At 43.3% G+C, this 12,497-nt stretch overlaps 1 protein-coding gene across 1 annotated transcript in view; it reads right to left on the bottom strand.

Annotated features, from left to right (window-relative positions):
* STX17 (syntaxin 17) overlaps positions 1-11,580 on the bottom strand; it is a 32,220-nt gene extending 20,640 nt beyond the window's left edge. Inside the window, exons 1-3 of the mRNA XM_062608939.1 lie at positions 11,418-11,580; positions 3,830-3,912; positions 3,164-3,345 (exon numbers count right to left, since the gene is read on the bottom strand). Coding sequence (XP_062464923.1) covers positions 3,164-3,286 — 123 coding nt within the window. The 5' untranslated portion in view covers positions 3,287-3,345; positions 3,830-3,912; positions 11,418-11,580. The remainder of the gene's footprint in view (positions 1-3,163; positions 3,346-3,829; positions 3,913-11,417) is intronic.
* Between the last annotated feature and the right edge of the window lie 917 nt (positions 11,581-12,497).

Genomic DNA, 12,497 nt, shown 5'->3' with positions numbered 1-12,497 from the left:
CCTCTAGGCTCCTGTGAACCCTGTCCTATTTCACATTATTCTTCACCAGTTGCCCTTAAGGGCATAAACTTGATAGTTTGCTATCTCTATAGCCCCTGCTAGGTATGGTCCATGCACACTGCGAGACGTACACACTGTTTCCTGGAGGCTGCCCACCGCTCCAGGGCAACTGTAGGTGTAATACTGACTCCTCGGTACTCTAGCTACAACGCAAAATAAGTCAATTAACTGCTCTTTGTGGAAAGAGCTGGAGAACAAAAAGCCACTCCTGGCTACTACAGAACAGGGCTGCTGCAAATTGGCTGATTCCAAGGCAAAAATACTGCTGAATCAGCTGGCATTTAGGTAATGAATTATACAAATATGTAATAATAAAAGAGTAAATAACATGCTGTGACTGAAAAAAAAAAATTAGATCATCTCATTTAGAAGTTATTGCTTCAGGCAAAGAATATACTTTTCAGTTGGTGAATATTGCAATTCATATCCTTATTGTATCCTTAACCCTCACCAGGAAAGAGTCAAATGATTATTTCCCTCCATTAGACCTTGCAGCCCCAAGTCTTTCTCTATCCCAGTTTTATTCTTGTCCCATGGTCAGACACCATTCTGCACTTTCACCTTCCATCTGAGGTACTTACTCACAAGCTCCTCCCACCCAACTCTTTACCCTTTATTTACTTGAGTAAGGAAGAGTTTCCTCTTGCACACAAGTAAGTGAGAGTAAGAGGAAGAAACAGTGGGAACACAGAAAACTCACCTCCCTGTTTCCATTCTCAGATTCAGGACCAATCAAATTAGCAACTCCAGGAATGAGTTCTGCTAATTTCTAAGTACAAGAGCATGTCTTGGTGTTTTTACCAAGAAGATTTAACAATCTTCAGCTGGCAGAATTCAACCAGTATCTACTGAGCACTTGTAAACCACTTGTTTTTTTTCAGAATCATACCTCTTGGCCAAAAGAACAGCAGATTTTTAGAGGCACAGCAAAACGTACAGCCCAGATAAAGACGACAGCACAGAAACATCTCAAGTGTTCCAACACAACGTCAGTGTGTTCTTTGAAAAGGAATTATCTCTAAGCTATCAATCACTAACACTTAGACTAAGCATTTCTTACTAAAAGAAATATCTATCACTTGAACAACACATTATTTCCTGACTGCGTTCTCAGAAAAAAATACATGGATTTATTTTCCTCCTCCCACAGCCCCAAACTACTTGAGGCAAAAACCCGGCATGGAAAATCTCATCCAAAAGGTTACCCACTTACTGAAGTTACAGTAAAGTTATGGCAGAAGTTGTGAACGAATGACAGCAGCAAAGTGCAAAACAGTTTCAACAATACACACCCACACACCCTTCGGACCATAACTTTTAGGAAATCCAAATCATGTTTACCTATTTTCTTACACTTCCTTCCTTCACAAGGTGCCAAAAAATGTAGACGGTTGTCCTACACCATCCAGATTTACATATACACTTGATTTTACACATTGTGAATAAGCCTAATCAAATTAATACCATGTAATGTTTTTCAGAATCATGTGCAGAACTGAACAGAACAACAGGCACTCACTGTCACTGATTCTTCTGTGGTGACAGATATGTCCTGTATGGTGATTTCAAAACTTCCATCACTACATTGATATTATGACTGTCTGTTTCTGAATCACTTTCTTCCTGCTTTTTATGTGTGCCACCTGTTTCAGTAAATCCCTTACCACTTTCCTCAACAAACCAATTTTTCTGTTTCCACAGGCTACATCTATACCAATAAACATGGACTGAAAATGTTTCAAGTCTGAAATCTGGTCATCTGTGCTGTTAAAATGTCAGAACTGACCCTGGCCATGATAAACAGATCTCTCACAGAGAAAATTCCTGAGAATAGCTAAGGACTTAGAACAGAGGCTATTCCCCATTAGCAATGTGAACGCAGCCACCCTGTCTTGCAGAATATGAGGATTCAATAATACGGACATTGGGCATTTCATGCCAGACAACTGTCCTGGGCACTTTTATTTTAGCAGTACAGGCACTGCCACAGTCTATGCAAGAATTTAACTTGGAAACTGTTCCGGGTTCAGCTATAGCAGTAATTTTTCTCCTTAGTAGCTGGTGCAGTGCTGTGTTTTTGAGTTTAGCCTGAGAACACTGATAACACTTATGTTCTGAGTTGTTGCTAAGTAATGCTTACTCCGATCAAGGACTTTTCAGTCTCATGCTCTGCAGTGAGGAGGGGCACAAGAAGCCAGAGGGGAACAGAGACAGGACACCTGACCCAAATGGGTATTCCACACCACAGCATATCATGCCCATATATAAACTGGAAAGAGTTAACTGGAAGGGGCAGATCCCTGCTTGGGTCAGGCTGGGTGTTGTTTGGGGGTTGTTGAGCAATTGTATTGTGCATCACTTGTGCTTATTGGTTATTATTTTCCTTTATCCCTTCTAGTTTTATATTCTCTCCCTTTATTATTTCCCTTACCACTATTATTATTGGTGGTAGCAGCAGTGGTTTGTGTTATACCTTAGTTACTGGACTGTTCTTATCTCAACTCGTAGGAGTTACATTCTTTCAATTCTCCTCCCCATCTCTCCAGGAGCTGACAAGAGGAAGTGGGGGAGTGAGTGAACTGCTGCGTGGTTCTGAGTTACTGGCCGGGCTTAAACCACGACAGAAGCGTATTCAGTTTCACTGCCAACTGTGAGCTATTGTCAACAAGAAGCATATACACATGCTACAATTTTGATACAATTCTATTTCTATTTACTTAAATAATTAAATCTATTTCTCCCAATTCCGTTTAAAATATATTGAGAAAAAGATAGGTATTCACAGTAAACTACCAGAACAGTTGGCAGCAAACCACTGTGACTTAAAAAATAAAGCAAGCCTATTGGGCTGCTTTCCTTACAACAACTTCTTAGCACAAAATAGTAATGTTTCTCTTTCTCACTCTGTAGACTAACTAGTTACTATAAACATAAAGGCCCTTGTATACACTAAATTACCAGACAATACAGGTTTCATTTTTAGCTAAATTAGAATTAAAGCATTTCATAATCAACTTCTCATTGAAATCTCTCTATATAATCTTCCAGCATGATTGCTTCTATATTGTAAAAATAACTGTATTAGTAAAAGACGAACACTAACCTTCTCAATATTTATTTGGTGTTTTCTTAACCTTTCCAAATCTGTTGGAATTGCCACTTTAATGAATTTCTGAATGGCAGGTTCAATTCGACGAAGTTTAACTTTTTCATCATCTTCAGACATCCTAAAAGCAGCTCTCAAGTCAACACTTGCTCAGTGTACTTTCACCAGGGTAGAAAGCCCTAAAAAAATACATTAATTACAGGATTACAAAAATGTAGTATTTTAGCATATTTTTTAAAAAGAAAGCCAAATAAGGTAAATCAGTCTTTGCAGTATTAACTACTTAAAATCTGGACACTGTATTTGCATTTAAATGTATTATTTCCATTCATTTGCAGGCTTTGGGGATCATTTTCATAGATGAAACTTTACATCAACAAAAAAAAGCTAATAAATTAAGGCAGACACAAATATGCTTTGCAGCATAATGATAGATGGAAGCCTTTGGAAAAAACTTCAAATTAATTATTTTTCTTGCTTCAATCTATGGTGTGAAAGCACAGGGGAAAGTGTTCAAGTTTTTCTGAGACATGTGATTCCTGCAGGCAGAAAGAATTTGAAGGCAGACACCAGCTGATTGGCACTAGGTCTCTGAACCCCTCAAAGTTCAGTCACAGCCCTCACCTGTAGGCTGGAAGGAGGATATGCACAAATCTCACTTACCTTCAAAGGATCCAAGGGGTAAGCATGTTCCATCAGGCCAGTAAGAATGCTGAAAGCACTTCTGGCAAAGGGAATCTTTGTTTCTAGAGGAAAACAGGAAAACAATTCCAGATTACTCACCTTTCCCCACACAACTGCAAATAAAACAACATTGTATTTTTTCTGAAGAACAGAATGCTAATAGAAGAGTCTTCTCCTTTATCAATCCCACCCAGCAAAAAGACTGAAAATTGTGGAAAACTGAGTATTTAGTGAGAGTAGACCAAGTTAGGGGAAGTCAATCTTTAGGGTTTCACTGACACACCTTTTACTTTTTGAAAGCATCATTTCATCAACTGACTTTCCAGCCACTGCTAAATCATCCCTGCTTCAAAATATAATGACATACTATCAAGCAGTCTTACAAATCCCATTCTAACCAAAAGCATTTAATATTAATAGTTCTTTTTTCAGACCTTCAAGCAAACATGCAGTGGGTAGCCTTGCATTTTTCACTATGTAAAAAGAACTTTAATCCCTTTGTATTGATTTGCTCTTTCCACCAGTCTAAAAACAGTAGCTTACATGCAAGATGATAAAAAAATACATTGGTTCTTCTATTACACCTTGGTCACTACAGTCCCTAACACTTTTGAAAGAGCCACTTGTATCTCAAAATTGAACCTCATTCTCAGCCTAGAACAGACTCTTTTTGCTATGAGCAAAAGATAAAAAGCAGCATACTCCAAACTGCAGTACCTCCTCTTAGAACACACATTTCATCTCCTGACAGCTTATACACTAATCCACTAGTTTATGAGCTAGAATTAATCAAAAAATGGTTCCTTAAAGATACTGAGTAGCCATGTCTTGCTCTTCTTTAACACTGAATCACCTTGAACAAGCAATGACACAAATTCTTTAAACTTACCGCACATGAACTCACAGAAACCCACAGCTCATTCTGTCTTTGAACAAATACAGCAGAGATTAAGCTAAGTCTTAAGTTTGTCACAAATCTTTAATGACACCTAGAGATTGATAAGTCAAAAGTGGCAGTTCAGATGACACATAAACTGGACCACAGTGGAAGCAGAGTTAATATGACCAACAGCCATGTCTTGAGTAGGTGATCTGAGTAAACAACAGTTTTAAATTCAAAGATTTGGTTGCATGCAGGGCTCTGGATAGTCATTTTCTTCTACTGAAAAATTCCCAGACAGTAAACTACCTTTCATGACAATGTCTACAAACCTCTTTAAGGCACTACTGCTTAAAATTCACTGCACAGTAAGTGTGAGAAACTAAGAAAAAAATACAAAAACTCCTCATATTCTCATCAGGTCTCCTGCTTCATGTTCTCTCAAACAGTACAGTAGCTTTTGTAACAAAAATTCTAAGCCATATATTACCAGTAAGAAAATATGCAAGGTCTTACTTTTTTTAAGTTCATATAATATGTAAATAAAATTAACATCACAAGTTTTTGTCACCATATGTTCATTCCAGATACAATTTCAAGGAAATCTAAGGTTTCTTGAATACTTTATTTGGTTTGTGTTTTCCTAAGCATAACTTCAATTTCTAGAGCTATAATGCCTGGGTTTTGAGTAATCACAGAATAACATGACAGTTTCAGTTGAGAGTGATTTTCACAGGCCATCCAGTACCAGCTGCATTCGATGTGGTTGCACAGGCCCTTGTCCAGTCAAGTTCCAACACCTCCATGGATGCGTGCTCCACACACTCACTAGACCCTTCCTTCTTTGTTTGACTATTCTCCAGGTTAAGAACAAACCCAAATCAAAACCAAAAATACCTTCCTTGTAGCTAAACCACCATGTGTCCACTGCCTCTCATCCCATTGTCACGCACCCCCAAGAGAAGCCTGGCTCTATACCTTCTCCCCCCACAGCAGTAAGATGTCACCTTCCATCACCTTAAAGCTGAACAAACCACCTCTGTTTCTCCTTGAATATCATGTATTCCAGCCCCCTAACTGCCTTGCCAGTCTCACAGGTGCCAAATGGAAGGGAAAAGTCACTTTGTCAACCTACTGTCCCTCAGCCACATTTGCAAATGCATAAAACATAATGCAGTTGTCCTTCTCTGCAACAACACAGTCAGGCTCATATTCAACATGTGGTCCACTACAACACACAGGTCCTTTTCTACACAGCTGCTCTCCATCAAGTCTTCCCACAGCCTGTCCCAGTCATCAGGCAATTCCATCCCAGCTGCAGCAGTTTCTTGTTGCCTTTGCTGGAATTTATGAAGTTCCTATCAGCTCATTTCTCCATGTTGTCAAGATGCCTCTGAGTAGCAGCCCTGTCCAGACTATTAAATACTCTCCTCAAGTAAGTGAAAAAAAAAACCTGTTCTCAGCTTTAGCTTAAGAAGATGTCCTGCATTCAGCTCTCAGTTATTTTTCTCCTTCCTAGTAGCTGCTGCAGTGCTGTGTTTTGGCTTTAGTCTGAGAACAATACTGATAACACACCAATGTTTTAGCTGTTGCTCAGTAGCACTTAGCCTGATCAAGGACTTCTCAGTCTCATGCTCTGCCAGTGAGGAGCGGCATGGGAGGACGGGAAGAAGCAGAGACAGGACACCTGACCCAAACTAGCCAAAGGGATATTTCATACCACAGCACGTCATGCTCAGTATATAAACTGGTGGGTGTCACCCGGAAGGCTCAGTTCGGTGCTCAGGTCGGGCTGGATATCGGTCAGCAGAGGGTGAGCAATTGCATTGTGCATCACTTTTGTTTGCTGTTTTCTTTCCCCTTCCCTTTTTAGTTTTGTATTCTCTCCCCTTGTTATTTCCCTTATCATTATTATTATTATTGGTGGTAGCAGTAGAAGTTTTGTGTTATACCTTAGTTACTGGACCGCTCTTATCTCAACCCGTGGGAGTTACATTCTTTCGTCCCTCCAGGAGCAAGGGGAGGAAAAAGGTGGGGTGAGCTAGCAGCTGCGTGATTCTGAGTTACCATCTGGGCTTAAACCACAACAGTGGGGCATGAAGGGTTGAGATAACGACAGATCTGACCAGAGTGTGTCTAATCATATTTGTGACAAGCATTCGTTGTTTCAGATTAACAATCACTCATCACAATGTTGACTTATTTGCTGTCATAGTTGTTGCACTTGATCTCGGAGTTTCAGCATGTAGTACCTTACTTACAGCCAGTACTTGCTGTTTTAGTGTTTATCAGTTTTGGGGCCTGAACTAAGGTCATTGTTTCACTGTACTTTATGATAATGGCTTGTGATACAATAGAATTATTGATCATGAAACTGATCTGGTATGCATTCTCAGCATGGCCATCACCTCTATACTTTGGGAGGCATGTAATGGAATTAATAATTACACTTCTTTTTTCCCCCCCACAGGGGGCCAACCTACGAAGGAGATATTCTCTCGCACCTCCCACTCCCCCACTAGGCTATTTACAATGGCATTTGAGAATTTTAAAGGTTTTGGATGTCTTCTGAGTACCCTTGAAACCTGCCTGCTGCTTGTGCTGGGGATCAGCTTGTTGCTGCGTATGTTTTACCCATGGCCACGCCACCCTGAAAGCACTCGATCTTGTCCAATCTCAGAAGCTAAGCAGGGTCAGGCTCAGGTCTTGTCTAAGGTTAAACAGCTATCTAAGAATACCACCAAGAGATCTTCCCCGAGACTGGACAGTCATGAGTGGCAGGGTGTGTGGTATTGTATGGGCAAGCACTTAAGCCAGTTGGCCCCTCCTGTGCATTGGAACTTCACTGCTGAACAACTGCAAAATCCAGAAAAATTAGTAGAACACTTAAACGAGGTGTGCTGTCGTCCTGGCAATACCAGAGAGGAACAAATCACTGCAACGTGCTGGGGCTTGGCCTATGCCTACAGAGCCCTGCTCTGTAAGGAGCAGGAAAGAGATGTCTCTGGATCTGATGGCAAAGCAACAGACAACACGACTGCTCCATCCCCAGAAATCACTCCAACCCCACCGAAAGACACTGCGGCGACTGCAACCCCACCGAAAGACACTGCAGCCACTCCAACGCCAGCAGAAGGCACTGCAGCTGAACCAAAGGACCAATCCGTGCTAGCATCAGTTGCCTCTATAATCAGGAGGAGATGCAAAAAAAAAGCAACTCGTGTAGTGAGGGAAGATGAAGACTTAATGCCATTACTAGAGGGGGCAACATCTGAACAAGAGGAAGACGAGGAAGACGAGGAAGACGAGGAAGACGAGGAAGATGAGGAAGACGAGGAGGACGAGGAGGACGAGACTTCTCAATTCCTGTCACTGACTGAGTTGCGGAATATGCGAAAAGATTTCACCCGTCTTCCAGGTGAGCACATTATCACCTGGTTGCTCCGGTGCTGGGACAAGGGGGCCGACATTTACAAACTAGAAGGTCTGCAAGCCAAAATGCTGGGATCACTTGCTAGGGAAGGGGGAATTGACAGAGCAATTGCAAAAGAGAAACGAGTCCTCAGCCTTTGGAAGCGGCTCTTGGCAGCTGTGAAGGAAAGGTATCCCTATGAAGACGATGTTCTACATCAGCCAGGCAAGTGGGCCACCATTGAGAAAGGCCTCCAGTACCTGAGGGAATTAGCCATTCTAGAGGTGATCTATCATAGGCTGGATGCCAGGAATGCATCCATAGATCCAGATGAAGTCAAATGTACACAACCCATGTGGCGGAAATTTACACGGAGTGCACCACTATCATATGCCATCTCATTGGCACTGGTCTACTGGAGGGATGAAGAGGCACCAACAGTGGATGAAGTGTGTTGTCAACTAGGTAACTAAAAAAGTTAGACGAAACCATTTATAGTTAGCTGTCCTTGACTATATTCAGTGTGCAAGGTACTTTGGAAAAACAAAGAAATTGTGGCATTGTGGAAAAAACAAAGAAATCGGTCTTTTTAAATGCTGATGGTACAGGCCTGTTAGAGGTTATCTTCTAAGTAAAATACTATCAACTTAATACTCAAAATTCATGCACCAAAATTCAATTATATTTCAGTGACAGAAGTAACACTCATCCAGAAGAGATGAAGATGCAGATGCAGAATAATTTCCTGTCAACTGTGTTATTAAAAACAGAAGACCTATCCAAAGCATACTTTAGCAGCATTACCAAAGTATTAGATAGATAGTTATAAAAATTATCTATCTCTCCCTTCCTAATTATTTATGCCTTACGGAGACTGGCCCCAAACTGAAACTGTAATTGTGAAGTAAAATTAGCATATAAGAATGCCACTAACCTGACATTTGCACTTGATATGAAAATAACCTGATTCTTACTACCCTTATCCAGTTTGTTCACCCCGTGTCCTTGAAATTATTTAAATGTATTTTCCATAAAGGATTAGTCCACATGCTCTCGTTAGTAAGCAACAGAGCAAAATAATATGAGGAGTTCCACTATTTGGACCTTTGCTTTAACAAATAAATGGGGACGTAAAGCAAACAAAATTCTTCAAAAACAAATCACATCCTCTTTCAGTTTTTGAGGTCCAACCAGCCTGTACTATCTTATTTCATTGTTTCAAATATCAAATAATTCTAAGGTTTAAACGAATCTTAGGGCATCCAATTCAAAATGGTGAACTGTGAGTTTAATTTAATTCAGACACTAACACAAAGTCTCCACTTACTACGTAGTGGTGAGAAGAAAGCACATAGTCACGTAGTTGTAGTCCATCAAAATTTAAATTGTAGCTTGTTATAAATTTCAGTAAATGCTGTTAATGCACATCAAAGGTAATACTCATGAACGCTGGTTAAACTGCTGAGTATCCTCCATTCAAATAAGGTGGGAAAAATGAAAAATAAACCTGAAGAGTTGTGCTTGCCCAGGGAAACACGATGCAACATGTATTTTTTATTTCAATTCACTTACAACACTTTAGACAAGCACTAACACTAGAAAAAGTACTTCCAACATAGATGCCTTGTTTTTAACGGCTGTAAGGCAAAAAAGCTTTTTCCTTTTCTCCTTGTAAATAAAATCAGAATATGGGTGCTAGAATGTAGGCTTAGAATAGGTTTCTCACTAACATATTGTGAAACACTTCTTAGAGTAGTACTGGCCCGAAAATTGCAGTGACTGAATATTTACTATTGCTCACTTGGCCGAGGTCTGTAGTTAGTGAGGAGCATGCTCCTGTGGCAGGCTACAGCCAAACTGTGCTTTGGGTCTGAATTACTCTTTCTCCTTTAGCTGTAAGAGGAACCAAAGGAAAACAGTTTTGTTAGGCTGAAATAAGGTGCTGTCACCAGCCCTAGTGTGTATGCAAAGTGACATGAAACTACTCAGTAGGATGAAAAACTGCACATCGGGGCTCAGAAACAGAATTAGCAGCTGTAGGTAGCAGGCTGTGGCTCCTAGCAGATCTGTGTGCTGGGGATCACCCAGCAAGACAAAGTTGATCCAGCCAAGGCAGGAGCACACAACTGCACTTTGAGAAACCAGAGCATACGACAGGCATTTTGTGTTGGTATTATACGTTTAAACCAGCTGCAGGAGGGCAGAAAATACCTAATGACTGACACATCAACATTGTCTGAACAAACCTGAACCGGTGGAATGAGTATGTAGCAGACTGACACCTGCAATCAAGTGGCTGCAACACAGTTCAACCCGCAATCAGAGCCCTAATAGCAATTCTTCTATATTACTGAATTATGCCTCTGGTCTCACTCCAGCAACGAGAAGGTTATGGAGGCCTGCCCTTCCACTGTCTCTCCCCTGAAAAGCAAAGGGTGTGTGCACAGAGTAGACACATAAGAATAATAAAGGTTTTAAGTCTTATATCAAGATTTCAAGTGGACTGTACTAGTTTCTAGTTTCTTTTTCCTGACTTACAATTTAAAAAGCTTGGGGAATGCTGGGCTAAACAACTCCTCACACTGTGCTTTTACTAAGGAGAAAGAATAACCCAAGCCGGTGTGTCAGGTTCTGGTTCGGGTCAGCCCTCCGGTGGCACCTCAGCCTGGGCCTCCCCATGATCAGACCGACGCCCCCAGCCGCTCTCGGGGGCACCCACACGGCCGGGACAGCACCAGCCACCGCGCCGAGCTCACCGGCCCCGGGCGCCCAGGCGCCGGGCGGGAGAGAAGCCACCCTCCCCAAGCAGGACCGGGGAGCGGAGCGACCCCACCACCACCACCACCACCACCGCGCCAGCCAGCCCTCGGCCGAGGGACGCGGGCCTGTCAGCGCCATGAGGACCCTGCCGCGGCCCGCAAGGCCGAGGTGAGCCGGCGGCGGCCCCGCCGCGGCCCTTGCTGAGAGGCCGGAGCCCGGGACAAGGAACCGGCGCTCCGCTCGCCGCCACGGGCCGCGCTGTGGGTTCCTACCGGCGGTCACGTCCACAGTAACAAAGTCCAGGGTACGCCGGTCGCCCGCCAGGCCCGGGCGCCCCTCTCGCCTCCCCGACGGGAGAAGCGAAAGCGAAATCAGCCGGGCGGCCACCGGTGGCGGCCCGGCAGCCACCAAGCCCTGCTGCCCGCCCTGCCAGTTGCCCGCTCCCTCCGTTCCCTGCTGCTCCAGTCCCCGCCCGCGTGTGCTCCCGTCCCCCGCGACCGCCCGCGGCCTCTCACCGTGTGGCGGCAGCGGCCGGGACGACGACCGCGGGACGCTGTGCGGTAGCCGGCGAGCAGGGCTTCCCCTCAGCGGGAAGCGGCCCAACCCCCGCCCGCCGCACACAGCCGCCGCGCTCGGGGCGGTTTGACTCATGTTTATTTCCCTCCGTGACTCTCGGTGAGGGGCGGGAAGGGGAGGAGGGAGAGGAAGAGAAGAAGAGGCTGACTTGGGCAGGGGGGGAGTACCTGGTGTCTGGGATAAGGGGTCTTCGGGGGTGAAAAGTTAGATTTCGTCTTCTAAAGGAGGGTCAAATGTTCCCACCATCATTTAAAGAACTTCTGTTAAGGTCCTCCCTGCTACCAACATTTTGCTTGCCTTGACACATAATGTAGGCAATACCAAATTGTTAGGTGAGGCCCTGGGGATAAAGGGCATCGATGTGTAAAGGACAAACACTGACCAGCCTGTGGCAGTGAGGCTTCTTTTTCCCCTCTGTAACCTTCACTGTTTCTAACAGCAAGGTCCTGCACCTGAGCTCTGGGGCCCCCAACATAAGAAGGACATGGACCTGCTTGAGCAAGTCCAGAGGAGGCCACGAAGATGATCAGAGGGGCTGGAGCACCTCTCCTATGAAAACAGGCAGAGAGAGTTGGGCTTGTTCAGCCTGGAGAAGAGAAGGCTCTGGGGTGACCTTATGGCAGGCTTCCAGTACCTAGAGGGGGCCTACAGGAAATCTGTAAAGGGACCTTTTACAAAGACATATAGCAATGGGATAAGGGGGAATGTATTTAAGCTGAAAGAGGGTAGAATTTAGATTCTTGGAATACAGAATGACAGAGCCATTAGGTTTGGGAGGAACCTCTGCTATCGTGTTTAATAAAATTTATACTTTAAACCAAAATTGGCTAGAATATTGATAACACTCTGGTGATCAGCTAGTCCAGCCCCCCTGCACTATCTGCATAGCTCACAGTAAGTGATTCACTGACAGTTCTGAAAAGAAGGAATTGTAACTGAAGATGTGTCAGAAGTTTGTTTTTTGGATGGTGTTATTCTTGGCCTAGAAGTGACCTAGACAAAAATACTGAATCATTACT

Source organism: Pezoporus occidentalis, unplaced genomic scaffold (genome assembly GCF_034315485.1).
Source record: "Pezoporus occidentalis ecotype Australia unplaced genomic scaffold, CSIRO_AGI_Poc_V1 ctg132, whole genome shotgun sequence".
Classification (NCBI taxonomy): Eukaryota; Metazoa; Chordata; class Aves; order Psittaciformes; family Psittacidae; genus Pezoporus; species Pezoporus occidentalis.
The sequence above is the reverse complement of the archived record's forward strand: the minus strand, read 5'-3'. Positions and strand labels throughout refer to the sequence as shown.